The sequence below is a fragment of the Aotus nancymaae genome, unplaced genomic scaffold, assembly GCF_030222135.1.
Source record: "Aotus nancymaae isolate 86718 unplaced genomic scaffold, 86718_ANA_hifiasm-v0.15.2.pri h1tg000161l, whole genome shotgun sequence".
In the NCBI taxonomy this organism is placed as follows: Eukaryota; Metazoa; Chordata; class Mammalia; order Primates; family Aotidae; genus Aotus; species Aotus nancymaae.
The window spans coordinates 1,961,296-1,986,568 of record NW_026988576.1 but is presented as its reverse complement, the minus strand read 5'-3'; the positions used below and the strand labels follow the sequence as shown (position 1 = coordinate 1,986,568).

General features: G+C 39.8%; 1 protein-coding gene across 1 annotated transcript; it reads left to right on the top strand.

Annotated features, from left to right (window-relative positions):
- Positions 1-3,635: 3,635 nt before the first annotated feature.
- Positions 3,636-24,379, top strand: SLC10A2 (solute carrier family 10 member 2). The gene is made up of 6 exons (XM_012440946.2): positions 3,636-4,101; positions 12,121-12,239; positions 16,374-16,462; positions 17,686-17,861; positions 19,666-19,823; positions 22,224-24,379. The coding sequence occupies exons 1-6, from the start codon at positions 3,725-3,727 to the stop codon at positions 22,349-22,351; spliced, it is 1,047 nt and encodes a 348-aa protein (XP_012296369.2). The 5' UTR covers positions 3,636-3,724; the 3' UTR covers positions 22,352-24,379.
- The last annotated feature ends 894 nt before the right edge of the window (positions 24,380-25,273 follow it).

The following is a 25,273-nucleotide window of genomic DNA, read 5'->3' as shown; positions in this document are numbered from 1 at the left end:
AGAGGGCACGTGGACATTTAGCTATAATCATTCTCCAAAGTGGTGGGACCCCCACAGATGTTTCATAAGGATTCACATTCATTCATAAAAACCTTAATAGTCTGAACAGTATTTTCAAAAGAAGCAGATCTAGAACCCAGTTCTGATTCCAAGCCCAGTGCATTTCCACCCCGTAGACTCCAGGTTCTTCTATCCTACTTTCTTTCCTCAATACTATGCTGCCTTTTTCCTCTAATGCCTCAAGAATGAAGAGTCAGTCATTCGCAGGCCATTCTCCCCAGAGTACCTTTTGCCTTAAAGAAGGTCAGTGGTAACTCCGAAGGGCTCTAATTGTGGAACTTTCAGGTTCCATAAAAGATCAGTCTGTAGGAAGGAACTAGAGAGGAGAGAGAGGCGGATAACCTCAGTCACAGGAAAGCGCTTAACAGAATCACTCAAATCCGAGAGGGCCATTGATCTGAATAGAGCCATTTCTGATGAAACACAACAGAAGATAGAAAGCTCATCTTTTATCATGTGAACTTCAGGGCAAACATGATAGAAAGCTATTAAACCCTGGCCTCCTCCAATTGATACACAGAAACCAAAGGGAAGCCTGGGATGTCAAATTAAACCACAATTCTCATGTCTGCACCCAGGCGGCCAGATGCAGGAATCGGCTCCTGGTTTCTTGAGGGGTGGCCTGCATGTGCAGTGTGACGAAATGGTGCAGAAATGACTGAGAAGGATGACAATGAAAATCAAGCCCCAGCCTCCTGACTACCCCTCTCAGGTGTGCATCTGTTCCCAATTCCATGTTACAATTAAAGAGAATGATTTTTATATATTTAGATACGTTCAGTGTCTGGATTTGAATATGGTTGAAGTTAAGTGTACTAATTAATTGTGAATCATTCCAGTACTTGAATGTGAAACCTCTCGAGCCCAATGTGCAAATTTATGTAAAAACAATGTGAAAATTAAAAATGCATTGGCACTTTTTTATAAGCAGAACTGTAGCACTCTGTCTAGTCAAACAGACTGCTCATTTGCAAGTTGTCTATATGCAAAGCATTCTGCCCCTGGGAGCCTAAAATCTCCTTAGCAAGTCATCTGAAATTTGAGAATAGCTTTGTTCTGAACCTGCTTTCTGCTCTCTTCACTTTTCTTCCCTGCAAAAAGCCTAAGTATGGATGACACCTGGCCAACCCAGCCACAGCCCTCGCCCAAAACAGGAGGCCTGCCCTGGGAACCCCATTTGAGTTCAAAGGAGGGTGTCTGAATATTCTGTCTTGAGCCCTGTGCATTGGGCCTGGCACTGCAGCCTTCCAACTCTAAGAGAAATTTCAGAATCCAAATCCTTCCCACCTGCAGGGCTCAAATTTTCCTTTGCAGATCAGACCTAGCAAAGAGGCTATTTGCCGTTCGATCCTGGGCTAGCTTTCTGCCCTTCACCTAATGTTTGAGGTTAAGAGAATGCGGAGAAGAGAGACCGTAAACTGATCAACACTGAATGGACATCTGCCTTCACCAGTTTTCGGGGTGGGGTGCGGTGAGGGGGAAGAGCCAGCCATAGGTGCTCAGGTGCAGGTGCTCAGGTGTGGCAGCAGGGAGTGCACTTGGTTCATCTGCCCTGGGGAGGGCCAGCTCCCGACAGAAGTAGGCCAGAGGTCAGTCCCAGGAGATGCTTGGAGAGGCCAGCAGGGTAGGGCCAAGTCATGACACATCCAGGAGTGGGAGGGGAGGCCTCTTTGGGAATTACCTGGTTTATCACTTAGCTGTTGAGGTGGGGAAGGAGGTAGGAGAGGCAGAAGGCTCTCCCAGGAATTGGCAGGCAGCCAGTCCAGAACTAATGGCAGCCCACTTGTGCTAGAAAAGGCAGGCAGTGAGACTTGACAACTCGGAGATTCTCTCCTGGGCCAGGAGTCACATCAACAAGTATAAATCGTGGTTTCCCTGGAACAAAAAGGCTCAGGTTTTTCCCAGTAGCTCAATCCCTAGCCCCCATCACCGCCACCACCTGCCACCAGCGGCTTGGACATTTCCCTCTATTAGCTCTTTGCTCAGTGGCCCATTCTGCTAGTCACAGCTCACATTTTCTCAAGTTATAAAAAAGGTTAATTTTCCCATATTGAGTTTCTCTGCAAAAGCTGCTTTCAGTTGGGTCCAGAAGTTCCATTGTCACCAATGTGGGTACAACTGTTGTCACCATGATATTCTGAGGCCGTGATACTAAAAGTGTGACCCCAGATCAGTGTCATCACCATCAACTACAAGCTTGCTAGAAAGAAAACTCATCCTAGACTTCCAGAATCAGAATCTGCATTTTAACAAAGCCTCCAGGGGAATCCCGTTCACACTGAGTTTTAAGAAGCTCTGTTCTAAGATATTACTCCAATCCCCAGCAAGCCAAACCAACTGTTTTCTGCCCATAATCAGAAAGCTGGGTTCCAGTATTTCCAGATACAAGCCACAGGAAAGAAAATTGTTCTCTCATTTCCCTTTAGCCTTATCTAAAGCACTCCATTTCCTCAACCCTTAAGTCCTCATCTGTAAAATGGGGGTGCTAATCCCACTTAATTTAAGATTATTAAGTTGATGAATAAATTAGAATTTGTCCTATAATTTGTGAATCATAATCAAAATATTCAATTTTTTTTCTTTTGCTGTGTCAATTGGCTTATGAACTCCTGACTCAACTAGGTTATAAACTCCTGAAAACAGGACAATCTCTTCTCTACCTCTTTCTTTATCTTCCCTGTACACCAAAATACAGCGTTCTGTCCATAATGAGGTCAACTATTTGACATTTACACAAATCTCCCTTGGAATCCCTCTGCCAGAAAAAAAAAAAATCTAATCTCTATTTATGACTCCAAGCATAAAGAGATCCTGTCACTTTGACCTAATCCTCTGAGGTTCATCCCTCTAAATAATTGCATTGTCTCCATCTATAAAGTACTCTGTTACTATGACAACGCACACATAATTGCACGTGTAAGTAATTGAAGGTGGCTGTACAAGTCAGACTCCTTTCCACCAGAAAACATTCTGTCCTCCCAAATGTTACTGTCTCAGATTTGCACCAAGGCCCCAGAAGTTTCTCAAACTTCCCTATACTTTATGGACACTACAGAGCAATTCCAGGAAACACTGACACAGTAGCAAAACTATTGGGAGAGGAAATTGGAGATTTGGGTCCCAGTTCAGAGTCTGACACCTAATTTGCAATATAATTTGGGACAGGGCACTCAAAGATTCAGGACCCTAAACCCTTCTATTTAAAGGGAAATGTGAGAACAATGTGCGTTCCTATGGCTCAATCCCTATAAGATTCTGTACTATGCCAAGCTGATTTTAAGTGTCACTTAACTGAAATTATGCAACAAACCTTCGTGGCATTAAACATTAACACGGCTCTTTTTATATGGCATGGTTCATTATCATGCCAATAAATGATTAATCTTAACTCTCTGTCTTGACCAATAATTTTGCTGGATGTTTATGATCCACAATGTGCTCTGTGTTGTAATGTTACCTCTCGAAACTGACATACTAGCATTTATTGTTTTTTATTACTTCCCTAAGGTGGCTTTCAAAAGAGACACCAAGTGACATATTTTTAGGAGGGCTTTAAAAGTTTGATGGGGTGGAAGTAAACACTGCTCATCGCAACTGGCAGCAGAGCCAGGGCCCAGGGACCAGCGCTTCTGTGGACTCAGCCTGTTGAGCAGCAGTCCCAGCAATGAGTGACCGGAACATCTGTGTAGACAATGCAACAGTTTGCTCCGGCGCATCCTGTGTGGTACCTGAGAGCAATTTCAATAACGTTCTAAGTGTGGTCCTAAGTACGGTGCTGACCATCCTGTTGGCCATGGTTATGTTCTCCATGGGATGCAACGTGGAAATCAAGAAATTTCTAGGGCACATGAAGCGGCCGTGGGGCATCTGTGTTGGCTTCCTCTGTCAGTTTGGAATCATGCCCCTCATGGGATTCATCCTGTCGGTGGCCTTTGACATCCTCCCCGTCCAGGCCGTGGTGGTGCTCATTATGGGATGCTGCCCTGGAGGAACTGCCTCCAATATCTTGTCCTATTGGGTTGATGGCGACATGGACCTGAGGTAAGGTTATCTACACCTCTAACTCCTGCAATTGCCTGAGGGTCATCCTTCCAAAAAGCCTATGGCATTCTGAATGTCCAGCTGATTGGCCACGGATCTAAAGTATGACTAAGGAATTAAACAGGAGGGAATAAATGCATTCACATGCCTTCTAGCACAGCTGTTTAGCTATTGGAATTGGGGGATTTATATTTTGTGTTTGTGCTTTGAAATCTAATTCAGTTAACAGGGAGTTGCATAATTGCTGTTGATCTCTAGGAAAAGATTCAAAGTTTTTCAAAAAAGTAATCTTTTCCAAACCACAAGCTGTAGCTGAGGAGGTTTATCCTGTTGGCAGCAGGAAAAAAAAAAAAAAAAAAAAAGCAAAATACACTTTCTTTGTAACGATGAGGAGCTCTGGGTACAATCATAAAATCAAACTATTTGTCAAACATTAGAAACTCAAGTGAGATAGCGGTCAGCTCCATCAAATATAGCCAGTTTTTTGGGCAAACATTTTCCTGGTATAAAACCTAAGGAAGAATTCATAAATTTGCTTTACCTCTACTGGCATTAAAAGTGAGGGAAAAAAGCCTACAGCAGCTTTTTTAAAATTATGCTTACTTTACTACAAAATAAACAAAATGGTTTCTCCACTTCCCACAGAGTAATCTAAATTGCAATGTTTGCCCAATTCATCCCATGCCAGTCTGAACTAGCACTGGGGGGAAAAAAAACTAATAGAAATAAGATGAAGCATTAATGTGACTAGACTGAGAATTTTATGCTGAAAGTTGAATGGACAAATGTCTTTCTCCTTAGCTCACAATTCATTCTTGTGAAAGGTATGCATTTCCTTCTGCAAACCATCCAGATGCTAATGCAACATGTACTCGTTACATACTGTACAGTAGGCAATCAGCTCTGTTCATCCCCAGCTACCACAGGCAGAGGAGAGAAGGACAAAGTGTAGCAATGTGGTACCCAGTGAGCAATTAGGAACCTGCTGTCTCATTTCAACTGGTGCTGGTTCCTCAAGAAGCTTTACAAAAGTCATACAAACCCTATACCTTCATGTGGCTCAGTCTTTCACATAAGAAAACACACGGTACCCACCTTCCAATTGCTTTTTCTTAAGGAAAGCCTATAAAAGAACAAAGAATGGCAAGTGCTATTCAGGAGCTTAGTTAATCTGTGAACCACAGTGTAGCAATAAGGTCTTTCTAGACTTCAATTTAGTTTGACCTGGACGCAGGTACACAGAAGTGAGAATTCGAAATGCCGGTACCTATTAAACTGAGAAAAGTGAACTACACAGAACCTTGGGCTTTGACCTCCACTAAACAGCTTTCTCATGATATTTGTAACTTTTAATGCAGAAGAGTTTTGTGCCTTAATGTAATGCCACACATGGAACCCTTTTATAAGACAGAAAAAAAAATGTGTGTGGTGCTAGGCTTTTGGATTGTTGAAATGAATTCTCTTCTGTGAGCTAACACAGTAAAATCTAACCTAAAAGCTCCAATTTACATTTTTCTATGGTTTTAAGGAAATGTTATTTCTCTTGAAACAGGAGATGATTATGTAATCTTGTCGACCTAGCGTAACAATTCCTGTAATTTTTTTAAAAAATCAGAACCAAAGTAGAATACGAAATCTTGGTAGAAACCTCCAGCTATATCCGTGCAAATGAATCCTTCCAACAAGTCAGAATAACCCCTATAATGAGACATGGAGCAAATTCACCTCTCCAGAGTTCAACAAGACCCAGTAAGAGACCCTGCACGCCCAAAATAAATTTCATTTAATCTCATAAATGCTCCTCATGCAGGACCTACTTAACTATTTTTATTCTAAAGCTTTGTTGTGCTATTTCCCAGAAATAAGAAGTGGGGAAGGAAGCAGAGTGTTAAGAAAGGCAAAAGAGAAGATCGAAATGCCTACAAATCAAAGCAGACCACTGCCAACACACAGCCATCTCTCCATCACTTATTCTCTCTGGTTTCTGTAGCACTTATTCTAGTCTCTGGTCCATCACTTATTCTTCTACAAACACAGGACGTCACTGTATTTTAGAACAGCTGATAATCATGTTTATCATCAGAGCCTTAATCATTGAGAAGAGATTCAATTATACTGCTGGGTAAGATGATATTACGCATTGTGTGTTAGGAAAACAATATTCTAATATTTCTTCAATACAAATTAATTCAAAGAGTAAAACCTAAGCTATTAGGTAACAGTTTTCTGAAATTTTTTATTCTTCTGGATGGAGAATTGGATAAAGTCTCCTGATAATTTATTTAGATACAATCCTAGCTAACATTTATATTTCCAATTGTGTACACTTAGAACTTTACCTTCTCCAACTCCACTTGAACTCTAGCTACGGCATGAATACACGATTGTTTATGTTAACATGCACCTTCACTAATAGAGCTGATACCACACAATGCCAGCAAAGCCATTCCACCTGGTTCTAACTCTCCTGGTTATGGTTCTTGGGAGAAGAAACCAAAACATTTCCCCCTCACCCTGTCACCTCTTATGAACCTGGAAGGCCACTGCAGTTTGCAATCTCTAGTGACTTTGAAAAATAAAAGGCAATAGACAGTAATCCTTGCTCATTGAAATCCAGCAAGTACTATTTCAGTTCCTTCTCTGACTATTCCCAGCCTGGAAAGTTGTTTGTGAATCTGATTGGTGCACATATAGTTTCACATAAGTTACAGCTGTGCCATGGACATCACATGCACAAAAAGCGTCAGACAGAAGAGAAGGTGACCTTTCAGGTGAATCTGCTGGGGGCCAAAACCCATAGTTCAGGGGCCACAGAAACCTCCTATCTCCTTTGTGTCTGCTCTCTCCCCAGACACAGGCAAATATCTGGGGTCTTCATCCTTCTTAATGGCCTCAGCCACACCATGCAAAGACTTCTCATCTCCTTTCTTTGGCTGCTTCTTTGGAGAATCCATTCTTATGCATCCTTCTCTCAGTTTCCCCAATTCCTTCCTTACCACCTACTCTCTACATGCCTTTTTATTATTTCATAGATTTTCTATTTTATAGACTTTCCTATCACATCCTTTGTTCTTTGGGCAAATGCTGTTAAATTTTTCACCTTCCAGTTCAGTATTCACTGATATTTTAGATATTCCAGAAACGTGATCCTCTGGCTTATGACAAATTCACAACACTCAGTCCTTCCTATGTCAACCCCATAAATGTCTTTCTCTTCTCTACTCTGGGAGAACTAACCCAAAACCATTCGGCTTTTTTCTTTACTCTCCCTCAAAGTAACCAAACATTGTTCCTCTCCAATAGTATTTATTTTGCTAGCTAATATTTATTAAACATTATTAAACAATGAAGCATATTAAACAATGCACAGTGCTAAGGATTCAAAATACAATGGTATATTTCATCCTCAGAAGAATCCTCTAAAGTTAAAACTGTTATTTTCTGCATTTGGCAGATAATTAAGATTCATAACCTTGACCAAGGTCATTGAGTGGATGCATGCCTGAGTCAGAACTGGAATCACCAAGATCTACCTCCTTCCCCTATGCAGGCTCATAAGCTTTCTCTACACTGTTCCTATCACTTATCATTTCTCCAATGTCTATACCACGTTTGCTCCTTCAACTTGGTATTTTACTCCTAATATGATTAAAATCTTTTGCATTGCTTAACACTGACTTCACTGAATTCCTCAACATTCACTAAATTTACATTTATTCTTTCTGCTATTTCCATACACACAAAAAAATTCTCCCTGGCAGTTAATAGAGCTGAAGTCAAAATTAAAGTCATTCTTTTTAAATTTTCTTACACTTAAGTATTTTCTCTCATTCTAATAGAAGTTCATGGTAGTACATTTATTTTTTATATCCATGCCTTTTATTGAACTTCAGATTTTTCATGTAAGATATTTTCTGGCCGAGCATGTGGGCTCATGCCTGTAATCCCAGCACTTTGGGAGGCTGAGCCGGGTAGATCACTTGAGGTCAGGAGGTTGAGACTAGCCTGGCCAACATGGTGAAACCCCATCTCTAATAAAAATACAAAAATTAACTGGACGTGGTGGTGCATACCTGTAATCCCAGCTATTTGGGAGGCTGAGGCAGGAGAATTGCTTGAACCCAGGAGGCAGAGATTGCGGTGAGCTGAAATTGTGCCATTGCACTCCAGCCTGGGCAACAAGAGCGAAACTCTGTCTCAAAAAAAAAAAAAAAAAAAAAAAAAAAAAAGATGATATTTTCGTTTGCTAATTTGCACTTCTATATTATTTCTTAAAATTTGTTATCTGTGGATTTTTTTAACCTCATTTTGAGTGGTTTGATTTTGTTCTTATATACATTGAAATAGCATCAACTTCCAGCCACCTATTCTCCTGTTCCTCTGCAGGATCTCTTCGTCAAGGCTGCCCACAAATCTAAACCTTTCCTTCTCCAAATCCTCTATTGTCCCTCCTCATAGTCTTTGAGAAACTGTTCTCACCAAACTCAAAATTATGATACAACCTCATAGATTATCTTAGCAATATTCAGAATTAAAGGTTTTGCAAGGAACTTTGAAAGAAAAACAAAGACAGAAAAAAGACTTCCTTCTTAAACATTTTCTCACATTTTAATCAGCTTTCTCTTTACTGTAAACCAGGTAATAAATCCTCCTCACTTCCCCCCACCCCAAGACTTCCACCACACTCTAGAAAAAAATATTGGATGCACAGAAACAAAAGTGAATTTATTATTGGGACAACTTTAAATACATTCTTTTATAGGTTTTAAAATAAAAGATAAGAGAGAACACTGAAGGAAAGGGAGGAAGGAAGAGAGAAAAATATCACAAACTCCAGTACTTTCATTATAAGTAGGACAAAACACTATTAATAACAAATCAACTTATTTGTCTGGTGTAGAATTCCACCTTAGCATCTATTTTATATCTAAATTAAGTTAACCTATGACCAAAATAGACTGAACTGCTTAGAGTTTTCAATACATCCATAGCATTCGTTACTTTATAATATTTTAGCTCTACTAAAACAAATATTTTTATCTAAACTATTTAAACCTATTCTAAATGAGGTCATTCTGGTTAAAATATATATATATTATTAGGGAAATTAAGCTCCCTGAGAGACTTTGCCCCCAGCCTTTATTTTGCCAAACTGTGCAAATTTATCTACATGCCTTGAAACAAAATTTCTCATTGTCAGCTACTATCTTTTTATTTATTTTGGGGGTGGGTGGGAATGAAGTCTCGCTCTGTTGCCCAAGCTAGAATGCAGTGGCACCATCTCAGCTCACTGCAACCTCCACCTCCCAGGTTCAAGCAATTCTCCTGTCTCAGCTTCCCAAGTAGGTAGGCCTGCTAATTTTTGTATTTTTAGTAGAGATGAGGTTTCATCATATTGGTCAGGCTGGTCTCGAACTCCTGACCTCAGGTGATCCGCCTGCCTCAGCCTCCCAAACTGCTGAGATTACAGGCGTGAGCCACCGTGCTGTCCCGTCAGCTACTTTCTTAGTATAGAGTGTTGTTATTGTTGTTGTTTTGGGAGGCAGGTAATATAAATATTCAGCATTTTCTTTCAGGTACACACATCACACCCTTAAGAAATTACTACTCTTGACAACCTCAGTGATGACCTATTGGGGGAAGGGCCTTTCAGAGAAATTTCTCTAAGTTTCCTGATTCTATTTGGTGGAACACAAAATACACAAACATGATTACATAAATGATCACAGCAAAGAGATGCAGGGTGCGGTGGCTACTGCCTATAATCCCAGCACCTTGGGAGGCTGAGGTGGGAGGATTGCTTAAGCCCAGGAGTTTGAGACCAGCCTGGGTAAAGGGTGAAACCCCATCTCTACAAAAAATTTTAAAATTAGCCAGTCATGGTGGCTCGTGCCTGTAGTTCCAGCCAGGCATGGTGGCTTGTGCCTGTAGTCCCAGCTACTCAGAAGACTGAGGTGCAAGGATCACTTGAGCATGGGCTTCAGTGAGCCAAGATAGTGACTCTAGCCTGGGTGACAGAGAGAGATCCTATTTTTTTTAAAATGATAGTAGCAACCAGCTCTTAATAGAGTGCTTTGCATCGTTCTGAGTGCTGGACACTGTTGGCTCATTCTATCCTTACAGCCATGTTAGATAAAGAAACTGGCAAAGAAAGTCAACTAAATTACTCAGATTAACACACTTTAACACACTAAGTGGCACCAACTGCTTTCAGCCCAGATAGTGTGTGGCTTTAGAGCTCAGGCTTTAAAGGCAGAGAATGTACACGGTGTATAGATCACTTTGAAGGGGACCAGGAAGACTCACTCTTTGACCCATTGTCCTAGTACTAGATTTAGCATCATTTGGTACTAATTTCTCCACGTAGAAAGCCTACTCAGCCAGACCCACTTACTAAAATACAAATGCTCTGAGCAGGTATGATACCAGACACTATGTGCTCAGTTCTTCTGAACACACATTTGCTAAATTGTCAGTGACTTGCTCTGTCCTAAGGATTTAGGGCTACCCTGGCTGCTTGCATGCTTTCTTTTGATTTTTAAGTCTGCTTCCTCTTCTTTTCTCAAGCTAGGGTCACTTGGGCAGTAATTTTTTTGCTTCATGGCAACACACTGAGGCCTCCTCCCTCAGTCATGCATTCTATTCCAGGGGCCCAGGGAGGCCCGTCCCATCTCAGCATGGTCAGACATGTGCAGCCCTTGTAGTGTTGGCTGCTCTAAATGTATTTGTTGTTCTTTGATGGAATGTTGGAAGGATGGCACACTCAGGGAACTTTACATTGCTTAATGATGATTTTTACCCCATCATTTAATATGCTTCTGACCCTTGAGAACAAAAGGGGAGGGGAGGATGGCACAAGGCAAAGTGGAAAGACACCAAATATGGCTTATTTTGCTCAAGAGCAGGCCCTGAACACACTCGGGCACGTGTATATTTCTATTCATCACACCAGATCATGCTATAGGTTGAGACAGCTTCTTGCAGGACTTTCTAATCATGAATTGAAAATAAAAATTTTCTCCCGTTCTGGAGGTTGTCTGAGAGTTTGTTGATAGTTTCGTTGCTATGCAGAAGCTCATTAGTTTAATTCGATTCCAAGAAAACAACAAACAAACCAATTAAAAAGTGGGCAAAGGACACGAACGGACACTTTTCAAAAGAAGTCACACATGCAGCCAACAATCAAAAAAGCTCAACATCACCAACCATTAGAGAAATGCAAATCAAAACCACAATGAGATGCCATATCACACCAGTCCGAATGGCTTTTATTAAAAAGGCAAAAATTAACAGATGCTGGCGAGGTTACAGAGAAAAAGGAACAATTATATACTGTTAGTGGGAGTGTAAATTAGTTCAACTGTTGTGGAAAGCAGTGTGGCAATTATTCAAATACCTAAAAACAGAAATACCAAGCAACCCATCAATCCCATCACTGGGTATATACCCAAAAGAATACAAATCATTCTATTATAAAGACATGCACACATATGTCCATTGCAGCACTGTTCATAATAGCAAAGACATCATGTCAACCTAAATGCCCATCAGTGGTAAACTGGGTAAAGAAAATGTGGTAGATACATAGCATGGAATACTATGCAACCATAAAAATGGATGAGATCATGTCCTTTGCAGGAACATGGATGGAGCTGGAGGCCATTATCATTAGCAAAGTAACACAAGGACAGAAAACCAAATAATGCATGTTGTCACTTGTAAGTGGGAGCTAAATGATGAGAATACAGGGACACATAGAGGGGAACAACAGACACTGGGGCCTCTTGAAGGGTGGAGGGTGGGAGGAGGGAGAGGAGCAGGAAACATAACTAATGGGTACTAGGCTTAATACCTAAGCGACAAAATAATCTGTAAAAAAAAAAAAATGACATAAGTTTTCCTGTATAACAAATGTGCACATGTACCCCTAAACTTAAAAGTTAAATTAAAAAATAAAAATAAACAGCGTCTCCACTAGAACACACAGGTGGATGTATCAACCTGCCTGTTGCCTTTCAGCGTCAGCATGACCACATGCTCCACACTGCTTGCCCTTGGAATGATGCCGCTGTGCCTCCTTATCTATACCAAAATGTGGGTTGACTCTGGGAGCATCGTAATTCCCTATGATAACATAGGTAAGTCGTCCCTCTGCAAGACTGTTGACTGTTACCCTCACACTCTCTGATTACCCCCGCTAACCTCTCAGACCAGGCTCACACCCAAACATTATTTCCCTTGCAGCAGTTTTTTGCCCAATTTCATTATAAAGTCACCCCTGTGTTTGATAAGCGTTGGTAGAATGTAAATTCCAAACCGTGACCTTATGGGAGAATCTGCTTTTTTCTGCAATTTGAATCTCCAGGGAGAAGAGCCCCCTCCCCACACCTGTCAGTCTGGACTGAGGAGGCTTAAGCTTTGTGGATGTGGGAGCCTCCACCTATTCCTTAACCCAAAGTGTCACTAGTTCTTGGTCATAGGATTTTGCCTCCAGACACTCCAAGAAACTTTTTTTTTTGAGATGGAGTCTCACTCTGACACCCAGGCTAGAGTGCAGTGGCGTGATCTCAGCTCACTACAACTTCCACCCTTTGAGTTCAAGCAGTTCTCCTGATTCAGCCTCCCTAGTAGCTGAGATTACAGGCATGCACTACCACACCCAACTAATTTTTGTATTTTAGTAGAAAATACAAAATACAAAATGGTTTCACCATTTTGATCAGGCTGGTCTCAAACTCCTGACCTTAAGTGATCTGCCCACCTCGGCCTCCCAAAGTGGGATTACAGGGATGAGCCACCACACCCAGCCTGAAGAAATGTTTTAAAATCCTATAATGGTGTCAAAGTAGACCACTGAGTAAGCAATCTGGAGTATTACAACAGAAAACTACTAGGTGAAACACAGTTTCTAACATTCACCTGTGAGCCACATCTTGAGGCAAAAATTGAATTAATGGCAAAGTCTGTATCTCATGCTCTAGAAGTCGAATTTACTAGTAATGACCCTGTCTCATTTCACCCACATCCCAAAAATCTTATTTTCTGTTTTTGGATAAACAAACTATAGTGGGAGATTAAGTTATTGTTGTAACTTAGGGATGAGAGTCAAGGGAAGAACAAAAGAGTTCCTGGTATACCAGGAGTAAGCATTTCCCACAGTACTATCACAAATAAAAGACAAGATGTAGGCAAAATAGTACATTAGTATCAATCACCAGGTACACTACATGCTAAATAGTTGGATCTCTTTCCCCACTGACCTCGGAAACAAATCTCAATGAGCTGCCTCAAAAAGGTGTGGGTTTCCCACTGAAGGAAGCATACAAGCAAAGGCTAGATCATGAGCCACATGGACGCTTGCAAGAGGGACTCCTGTCAGAATGGGTAGCTGGACTGAAATGCCTTCCATTTCCAGAAAGACTGCTTCTGTGATTTAGTATTATTGAGGAAATATACAACTGAATTAGAATAAACTTGGTGAATACTAACTGGGGATAATCTGTATTACAATGTTTTTAGTCCTACTCTTACCATTACTATTAGAGAGAAAAAAAAAAGTTGTCCTCCTTGACATGCCCTATTCAGTATGGGTTTTTGATATACAAGATTCTCCTGACCCCTGTCAGATGCTGACATCTGGATGGGGAGGAGGCAGACCATGCAGCTGGTACCACTAAAAAACACTGCTGCAAATTGTAGTACCTACTCCTCTCTACCACATTTGTGCATGTCTTGTGCCAAGAAGTTTATATCAATTTCATCATTTAATTCTCACAACAGCACTGTGAGACAGACATAATTCCATCCATTTTACGAATGAGGAAACCAAAGCTTGGAGGGGTTCAATGATTTGTACAGTTCCCACAGTTTGAGAATATAGAAAGGTTCAACTCCAAATCTATTTGGCTCCCAGTCCCACCACATGAATCCATTCACCACTCTCTTTCATTCTTATTCTTCTTTCTACCTTTCTTTCCTCTGATACCTACTATGTAAACTTGATTAAAGACCAAGTTACGGATTCAAGGTGAAACCACGAGTGGATGCTTTTTCATCCACAGAGACAGGCACTTTACAGAGAGAGTGTGGGCATGTGAGGAATACGTAAACAAACAGAGCCTGGGGAAAGAAAAGAGCAAGATCACCGGCCCACTGGAGACCAAAGAGATACAACATCTTCCACAAGCAGGAGCCACACACCATGGGTGTAAAGAAAAACACAAAGTGCCTCAAGTCCCTGAAAAACTTCATCTAGCCTCATCTGGTCAGGAAAGGAAAAGCAATTCTGTCATAGATTTTGGCAGGTGATGCTGCTTGTGTTTATCGTGTTGGCTTGGGTGCCCTGAAGAGATGAAGACTCTTAGCAGGAGGGGCCAAACAGATTCAGCACATTAAAAAATAGGACCAAAACCTAACTAACCACGCTAACGTTCCAAACACAGGACTTGCACCTAGACTTAAGCTACCACATCACAAACAAGTCGTATATCCAGATGGTTTAAATTTAAGACCTATTAACTTCAAAAACTTAAGCAATGGTCTAAAGACCCAGGAGAAGGTGTTTTCCCCTATATTCATCTGTTCTCACAATGCTATAAAGAATTACCTGAGACTGGGTAATTTATAAAGAAAAATTTAATTGGCTCACAGTTCCACAAACTGTACAGGAAGCATGCCTGCGAGGCCTCAGGAAACTTAGAATCATGGCAGAAGGGAAAAGGAAAGCAGTCACTTCCTACATGGCTGCAGCAGGAGGAAGAGAGCGAAGAGGGAGGTGCTGCACACCTATAGACAACGAGATATCATGAGAACTCACTATCACAAGAACAACAAGGGGGAAGCCTGCCCCCACAATTCAATCACATCCCACCAGGCCCCTCCTCCAACAAACCCCTCCTCTAATTGTAATCCTCCAACTGGGGATTATAATTCAACGTGAGATCTGGGTAGGGACACATAGCCCAACCATATCACTCCCAAAGCAGCAGGGTGCAAAGATACCCAAGGGGGATTTTTCTGGAGGTTTTACTCAGCAGTACATGTGTCATGCCACTCTTTCACATCCTTTTTTCCATTATTCCCTCCTTACTCCCCTTCATCCATCTTTTGTTTTTCCCTACTCTTAATATCTTTAGTCATTACTTAATTCTGCTGGGTAATTTCTGGGTGAAAGTCATCACTGACCCTTATATTGCCACGAAGGCTAGAAGACTACAAGGAAATTAAGTTTTCATCATTACTGCATTCACTTTAATTAATATCTATAGCCTTGGATTCTAGAGTCCGTTTTCCAGTCCGAGTTAAATCTACCTAGTTCAGTCAATACTAAGCAACAACTAAGCAACAGAATTTCACTGTTCAATATCACTTTCTTACACTGCTTTAAAAGGATGTTTGAAAAAGAAACAACCTATGAAAAGTTAGAAGTTGTTGGTGCTAAATTATTTGAAATCAGCTGTTGGACAAATGAGTGTTAAATAACATGGAGAAACAAACCATATGTCGCAAGAACAGCAGCAGTAAATTTAACATGGTGAAACTGAAGTATGGCTCTTTTACCTGGCCAGGTGAGCATGTTATGGCAAAGAACCATAATTACATGAGAGGTCGTCAAATATATTATCACATGGAAAATTTAAAGCATGCATTCTCAACCTATCTTCTCACCTCTCTGCTGTAAATTTGAATAACTAAAACTAGGTTTAACTAGAAGTCATGAGATGTCAGAATACCTGGTGATCCTGAGCTAATTTTGGACATTTTCCATCATTATAAAATATTTTTAAATTATTTTTTATTTCTACTATCATTAACAAATGTAAAATATTGCCTTTTTATGACACACACACACACACACACATACACACACACACACACCTTGTTGAGGCATTTCTCCTAGAGATATAAAGACCAAGGAAGCCAAGATTCTGACAAACTGAAACTAATGTATATGGAAAATATAAGAAACTCTAAAAAATTAATCCAGAATTTAGTGAAAGAATTCACAGCATTGATATTATCAATTATCTACCAATAATATTAAATTATTTACTGGAGTTGGTGAGGAAGGAGAGGGAGAGAGAGAGAGTGTGTGTGTGTGTGTGTGTGAGAGTGTGTGTGTGTGTGTGTGTGTGATTCTGTATTCTGTTTTGTGTATTCCAGAAGGAAGACTGAAATACTATGTAAGCCTTTTTTAGGCTGCTTACTCTTCTGTTTGTCTCTTTCCTGTGTCACCTGTTCTGCTGATCACATTGCCCTTCTGTCGTCTTTAGGTACATCTCTGGTTGCCCTTGTTGTTCCTGTTTCCATTGGAATGTTTGTTAATCACAAATGGCCCCAAAAAGCAAAGATCATACTTAAAGTAAGTATCCCAGTCCACACCGTTAAATGTTCTGCCGTGACAATCAAAACAATAGGGTTTTCCATCCAAGAAATGGTTTTATTTTTATTTTATGATTACTGTTGAGTGGGGGTCTGAAGTCATCAGCCATTCAGTCTCCTCTTTTAGAATGCCCTTCTTTATCTGTGTGGAGAGAGAGAGAGAGAGATGGGATCTCACTATGCTGCTAATGTTGTTCTTGCACTACTGTGCTCAAGTGATCCTCCCAAAGTGCTGGGATTACAGGAATGAGACATTGTGCCCAGCCTAGCATGCCCTTCTTTATTGCAGTCACAGGAAAAATTTCTACCCATTTTTTAAGACACTCAACTGAACTATCACCTCTTGGTTTTACTCTATTCTATCCTCACCACGTATTACTGTTATCTCTGTTATGTGAGTTTGTGTTATACAATACATATAAATGGCTTTCTTAGAAAATAGAACATATCTTTTTTATGTCTGTATCCATTCGGCCATTTCATTGCCTGGCAATCGGTAGATGCTATTCATATAGCAACGATTCACTCCCCTTTACCAACTATATTCTAGCTATATGATATGGATATGAATGCAGATAATATAGATAGATTCTGCTGCTCAGGAGGCAAAGCAAATCCATCGTATTCCTTGCTTCTCTTGACAAAAAAGTTTATAATCTCCAAACTTTGTTTTAAATGTGAAAAGAAGAAAAAAGTAACAACAGTGGTTTTTATTTGCTTATTCTTTTTTAAACTTGTATAGAGTTTTATATCCATTTTCTCATTATCAGAACAATCATAAAAGGTAACTGGGGTGAGATTTTATCCCCAATTACAAATGAAGAAACTACAGTTTATAAAGTTCATGATTTACTAAAGGAAACAGAATAGGAGTAGTTGAATCTAGAAGCCAAGAATTCCAGGCTGCCACTGAAATAGGTTGTCTTTTTTTCTGACAGGGATAATTTGCAAGCTAAAAAATCTTCAGGCTAATTGCAAATGGATGCTACATGTCCTGTTGTGTTCTTAAAGCTTAAAGCATGGGACAAGCGCCAGTATTTCCAGTGGGCTGATTGCAGCCTTCTGGCTAGAAGTACATAGAAAGACAACTTTATCATCACTTCCCGCAAGGACAAGGAGACTGCTGAGGTTTTGTCTCTCACAAAAATACTTAGATTTGCTTTGACTCTTGATCGCTGGGTTCACTTCTTCCTTTTACTCCAGATTGGGTCCATCGCGGGCGCCATCCTCATCGTGCTCATAGCTGTGGTTGGAGGCATATTGTACCAAAGCTCCTGGACCATCGAGCCCAATCTGTGGATTATAGGGACAATATTTCCTGTGGCAGGTTACACCCTGGGGTTTCTTCTGGCTAGAATCGCTGGTCAACCCTGGCACAGGTATGGCGTTTTAGTAAATCGCATTGGGAATTTTCATCTGTAACAGCTGTTGTATTCCTTTGCTAGAGTTGCCATAAGATAGAACCACAAACTGAGTAGCTTAAACAACAGACACTTATTGTCTCACAGTTTTGGAGACTAGAAGTCAAAATGAAGGTGTCACTGGATTGCTTCTTTCCCAGGGCTGTGATGGAAGGATCCCTTATCTGCCTCCCTCGTGGCTTGCAGACAGCTGTCTTCTTCCTATGTCTTCCTTCAGTGCACATCTCTGTGGCCAGACTTCCCTTTTGATAAGGACACCAGTCATATTGGATGAGGAGCCCCCCACCATCTTAACTTATTGTATCTGCAATGACCCTGTTTCCACATAAGGTCACATCCGAGGTGTGGAGTGTTAGGACTTCAACATATGAATCTGTGGGAGAGGGTGACATAATCAACCCATAACAGCTGCAAACAGCAAAGACAGGGTCAAAATCCTTCGCCTCTCATCACATTCATCCTATTTCTGAATATGTCATTCTAAATTGACCCATTCATTCCAAAGTCATGCAAGTCCCCAGGAAGAAAATACTGACCGCCTCTTTTTTGCTCAAAGTCTTCTGGACCATTCCCCTTACAGTGCAGTTGGGGCTCTTCCATTGCTAGGCATTCTTATTCTCTGAGTGGAGTAACACTAATGAAAGCAGTTGGGTGCCGTGAAATAGACAAGTGTTCCTCCAGCTGGCAGCAGGGTGAGCTCATCCTTCAAAGGCGCCGAATATTAGAATGGGTTTAGCACTTCTAGATTTCGTACTGGGTAGAAATGATTCTTTTTGACTAATCCATCTATAGACTGGCAGAGAGAACACAGGTGTAGAGACAGATGCATGTATGAGTTGGGAAAGAGAGGAGTGGCATTGGGCAGCGGGAAGAGCACAGTATTTGAGTCAGGCAGACCTGGGATTGCCTTCCAATCCTACCACACACCACCCAGAGAACCTCAGGCCTGGCACTTCCTCTTTCTCTGAGTTTTATCATCTGTAGAATGGGGACAATAGTTTCTACCTTATAGACTTTTTGTCAAGATTTTAAAAAAACAATTGTTGAGACAGCGTCTCACTCTGTTGCCCAGGCTGGAGCCTGGTGGCACAATCACAGCTCAGTGAAGCCTCAAACTCCTGGGCTCAAGTGATCCTCCTGCCTCAGCCTCCCAAGAAGCTGGGACTACAGGCACACACCACCTTGCCTGGCTAATTTTTGTTTTGTTTTGTTTTAGAAACAGGGTCTCATTATTATGTTGCCCAGACTGGTCTTGAACTCCTGGACTCCTGGGCTTAAGAAATCCTCACACGTCAGCCTCCCAAAGTGCTGGGATTACAGGTGTGAGCCACCTGTTTATCCCAGCCTAAATAAAACAGATTAAACAATGAAACAGCCACAACAAATACCATACGTTGAGGATTTTCTGAGCCCCTGACCGATCTGTGCTCTACACTGTTGTCAAGGTCATGATTGAAAAGAGTGAAATGAACCCTCTTGGCCACTTCCTGAGCACTGTGGTAAATGAGCCAACTCTTCATATGTACATATTAAATATATTTATTTATTTATATTAAATACAATAGGTGATATTATATATAATATACATTAATAAGTATATTTATTCCATAGAAAGTTATATGTTGAATAATCCTGTCTTAAATATGTGCATTAAAAGCAGAGACAAAATGCATATATATGTACTTATTATTATATCTGCTTTTAATGTTACACAATAACAAAACCACAACTAAAACATAAACTCTCTTAACATCCTCTTTAGATGCCGAACGGTTGCTTTTGAAACGGGGATGCAGAACACACAGCTGTGTTCCACCATCGTTCAGCTCTCCTTCACTCCTGAGGAGCTCAGTGTCGTCTTCACCTTCCCCCTCATCTACAGCATTTTCCAGCTCGCCTTTGCCGCAATATTCGTAGGATGTAAGAAATCACGCCGATCCCATTTTATGATGATTTTCTTTAAAAAATCCTGGAGTTACTAAAACAACATTTTTTTAAAACTCCCTATTACTGGTGGTGAATTGTACAAATACATGAGAGGAAAAAGCCACCATAATATTATCATGACTTCCAGTTGCTGAGGAAAAGATTGTAGTTTTACCAAAAGATTCTAGCAAATATTATTTTTAAATGAAAAGTAATGGAGGCCAATTCTCTCCATTGACTGTCTTTTCCTCAGTAATTAGGAAGGTAGAGGAACTTGTTGGGAGCATTATATTGTTCGCCTTTGGGCATTCACCCAGGAACTCAGGATTTGGCAATCTTTTTCAAAACATTGTCCTGATACACTTTATAAATATAGGATATTTATCAGAAAACTGATATACAAAGAAAATTTACTAGGCTAACACTTACAAGGCAGATGTGTGTGTGCATATGTGTATATATATGTATATTTATTTTTAAATACCCATATAATTGAAGTGGTTGAAGCAAAATGTTCTTTATGTAAAGTGCTAGGTGTAATTTAAGTAATTCTTACTTCTGCTGTGCTGTGGCACGAAGCTCCCAGTGTCTCCCATCAGGCCCCACCACCCGCTGGCCTTTACCTAGTTATTTTCAGGCCTTTTACCTGAAAATTCTTTCTACATTTTCCTTTCCAAGGACTGATAATATTTAACCTCTATTTTTACACTTTAATTTTTTTAAATAAAAAAGTTAGTTTGGTACACAGTGGGATCTTTCCAAATAATTACTTAATGATGTCTACTAGACAAGCCAGAGAAAGTGGACTGGTTGATAGGACAATTAAGTAAATGCACTAGTTGAAAACTAACCCCAAAGAGATTGATTAATAAAAAGTCAAGTTGAAGGAACGAGGAAAGCGGAGCATTCAAATTGGTCTGGAACTTTCCCACAGTTATATCAGTAAGTATAAAAATAAGAAAGGAATCTTTGTTGAGTGTATACAATGCCTGGAAGCATATTTTGGTGATAAAAGTGGGATTCTAAATATATTTTGGAAAAAGGAGAGGGAGGAAAGAAAGAAAAGGAAAAAAGGAAAGATGGGAGGGAGAGAGGGAAGGAGGGAAAGAAGGGAGGGAAAGAAAAAGGGATACATAAGAGGTATGGTTTGGTTAAATAAATTTATTGGCATAAGTTTAAGTTGAGGGACTCTCAGCTTAAAACAGTTTATAATAAGTGGTGGATCTTCAAACTGACCACAAGCTCAATTAAATTCAATAGTATGGTTCAGTGGCTTCGAAAATAATATATTACTAGAAGTTCAGGGACCAATCTAAAGGAGATATTGATCTTGGGTCAATAAGATCTTTGAGGCAAGTCATTGTCTCTCTCAGCTGTGTATCATAATGAAATTCAACATTTATTGAAATTTAACATTTATTTAACATTTATTGAAGAATTTACTATTCTTCACAGACCACGCTACGCATTTCACTTTATCTCATTTAATGTTCACAATTGCCCTATGAGGTAGATAATATTATTATGGCCATTTTATATGTGAGGTATTAAAATTTGGGGGGAGGGTCCTATAAGTAGTATTTTCTGTCCTCCTCTTGCCTTTGTGACCAGTTGAGAAGTAGAAGAAAAATCAGATATTCAGATAACAAAATAGCACTTTTGCTATGGATAAAACTGAAATGGAAAACATGGCTTGAATCCACAACCAAATGGGCTTGCGGATACCACCCTTTCCTCCACGGCCTCACACATGTGCAGACATGTACTCACACACACATATACACTGCAGGTCTTGCCTTGCAGGGCAGAACCTATCCTGGAGAGCTGACCTTACAAATAAGCTGAGAAATGCTTGCTACCAGAGACCAGCAGCTCCACAGAAAAGAAGGCTGACCACCCATCAGCCAAGTGTCTTCTCTCTGCAGAAAAGATAGAATGAAGACAGGGAAGGAATGGGAATGTTGTTCCAGTTCGTCTTTCTATGGACTTGAAGGACCATGGAACCAAGGTCCTGGAGGTTGCACTGCACCATGCTTATATTTATTTAGGACTAGCACATTAACTGCGATAGGGTGGTACAGAATAAATGCTTCCTATTGTTCTCATCATTGTCGAGTACCACGTGCAGGCCTGAATGCCTGAAGAAGGCTTGTGGCTGCCCTGAGCAAATGTCTCCTGAAGATTTATGCTAGGTCTTCCTGAAGTGCAGTCATCCCTCTGGCCGTGAGTAGCCATAGAACTAAGAATGGTGATTGGTGATTGCTTTCTCTAAGCCGCTCCAGTCTACAGAACATGTGATCTGCCGTGTGAATCATAGGTTATAATCTCTATACAAAGTAATTTTGCAGTTTATTATTATAAAATTTACTTAACCACCTGTGTATTGTTTTCCAGTTTATGTGGCATACAAGAAATGTCATGGAAAAAATAAGGCAGAACTTCCAGAGAGCAAAGAAAATGAAACGGAGCCTGAATCACCGTCTTATAAGACGAATGGAGGATTTCAACCGGATGAAAAGTAGACACCAAATGGACAAAAGGACGAGTTCTAAATTACATTCTTAAACCATAACTATATGTAATTCTGTTTTGGTAGAATAGTTGGCAGAAAAGAGTTAAAGTAAAAATTTGAATTTCATTTGAATTCATGTATTGGTTTCAATACCAAGTGACTTGTGGTCCAATTCTGTAATGGGACAAATATTGTTTCATATATATATGTGCTCTATATATGTATATATACTCATATAGATATATTGTCATTGAAATATTCCCCCCAAATGTTCTTAGACTAAACCTGACATAGGTAACACTGCGAATGAGAACATTGTAACAGCAAAACTTAATTCTTACACAGAATCTCCTAGCCCAGAGATGAGGACTTGACTTTCTGTATGTTAAAATAGATATAATGAATTATTATCATAGTGGTCAAGATTTTCTTCAGTATTTATGATTGTAAAAATTGACATGAACATCTTTCACTGACATTTTAATCATTATTTTGAAAACTTTGCAATCTATTTATTTATATAACTTTGTAATATAACATGGGCAAATATCTGACTTCTGTATTTTTTAAAAAATTGCCTTCTCCAGTGACAGTTCAAAAGCAGAAATGACAGGAAATTATTACGAAGTAGAATTCAATAACCATATTGAATGCAGGCTCTTAACTCAGCAGGGATATTGCACATCTGTTGCTCTACCTCAGGGGTCCAGTGATATCCACTAGATCTTTCAAGGAAAAACATAATTCTTTTAAATGGTTTGTATTTGGCAAAGAGCTCTTCAAACCTGGGAGAGGGACTTCCTCCAGGTTTTTCTGTGTGCAGCAGGTCCACGTGACTAATATGACAGCTATTCACTTCACAGGCACCACCCACAGTAGACATCATGGTCAGGGAGTTGGCAGGAGGTGCAAAGACAGAAGTATTGGAAGAAACACCTTGACTCTAGTGGAAAAATTAATTCAATGGGAGATAGTAAAAAATACATAGAAAAGCGCAAATAACAGAAACCCAGTTGAAATGCTTAACTACAGTCAATTAGATGTGCAGGAGTAAGTAGTATAAGAATCAAGTCCAGGAGTGATCGGAAAATGAGTATTAAGCAGTATTCAAAAAACAGCCAGGAGTATCTGGTATATGGCAGGAGGGGGTTATGGCTGCCAGGGGGAAATAGCTTGTCAAGTGTTGGGCTCTCAATTATAAGATCAAATTTAATTTCGTTTCCCTCATTCTGCAGCAATCAGAATACACAATCTTAACCACTCGGTCCTTAGTGATTTTGTTCCATTGTGCACTGGATATTTTCACTGCCTCATAGAGTCCGTTGCAAATGTTTTGGCTGAAAGGACTTTTTACATTTGCATGTTCTGAATTCAGATCCTGCTGGTGCACCCAAGCATTACGGGAACAGGAACTCAACTTAGCTCTTCCAGTAGAGGGATGAGGGATTCTGCTTTTAAAATTCATAGCATTTATCTTTTTATACAAGGTTTCCATTTACAGTTGAATAAGGTCTCCATATTTTTCCATCATTAGACAAATACTAAGATGGACTAAATAATTTTAAGAGATAGTGGAGGAGAGGGGTACAGATTTCCTTCTTAGAGAATGTCAAAGAATATGCTCCCAATGGTGGAAAAGGAAGATTTTCACTCTAGTGGCTAAGTGCCTCCTACACACTTCTCACCAATCAGAAAACAGACAGGTGCACTAAAGTGACCTAAGAGCTCCTATTGTAATTTCAACACACCAAAAATCAAGTCCCCAGATGCCAGCAGCTGCATCAACCAAGTTTTTCCTCCCTGTTGATCAAGACAGGTGAGCAAGACAGAACTTGGCTTTCTTACATGATGTGGTATCTTGTGACTTGTGTCTTTTTCCCTATATGCTGGTGGGAAGAAAAATAGCTGAGCTTTCTAAAATGATAGCTCTCTATTTTTAAGTGAATTTGAAAAGTTAATTAAATTATATATTATATTGCCTCTGTCAGTATCATATTAAATGAATATTTTATTTTAAAGACAAATAAATAAAAATGATTTTTGTAAAGTTTGGTCTAGTTGAATCTTTGTGACTTCTGTCAAGATTTTCTCACTGCTCAATTCTAGAGATACAAATAAGGTAGAGTTTCTCAGATATTAAATTGTTCTTTGGAAAGTGCCTGAAAGAAACTCTTAATTAAACACTCTCATAATTCGGTCTCCCACTGATACTAACTGGGATTTTTGTCTAGAAAATCAGACAGGGGGAACATTAATTAATGACTCTTAAAAATAGTTTGACAATGATAACTGATTTAAAATAATAATAAAAGTATTTCATGAACTTATAAATAAAGCCACCATCTTCTACAAAATGGTGATGTATATACATATATATACACAGTGTATATGTATATGTATGTGTGTGTGTGCATATACACACATAAACAATGATAGTCTATTTAAAATAATAAAAGTATTTCATGAAGCTTTCACCTCCCACAAAATGGTGGTAGATATTTTATATTTATACATATCATATATGTAATATATACATACACACAGAAAGAATTATAGAGATCTTGCATTAAAATTTCTCATACATAAGACTTGAAGAAATTCAGGTTATCAACCTCATTTGACTCCTCCTCAAAGATATCATTCTCTTTTCTATCTAGGAAACCCTCACTCTCTTCCAGAAACAATTTATCTCCTTAGAATATATGGTATCCCATTGCTTCTCAATCCTTCACCTTGTCAAATGCCACATAAGTTTAGAACAACAGTCTTCAAACTGTGGTATGGTTACCCCCAAGAGTTCACGAAATTGTTCAAAGGGTATGCAGGCATGGATAGGGAGTAAGTTTCCATTTCATCAACCTCCAGATGTATGCCTTCCCCAAACTGCCCTCCCTGAAATGCCCAGTGTTGGAGTTGTCCTGGGTTCTCTGTT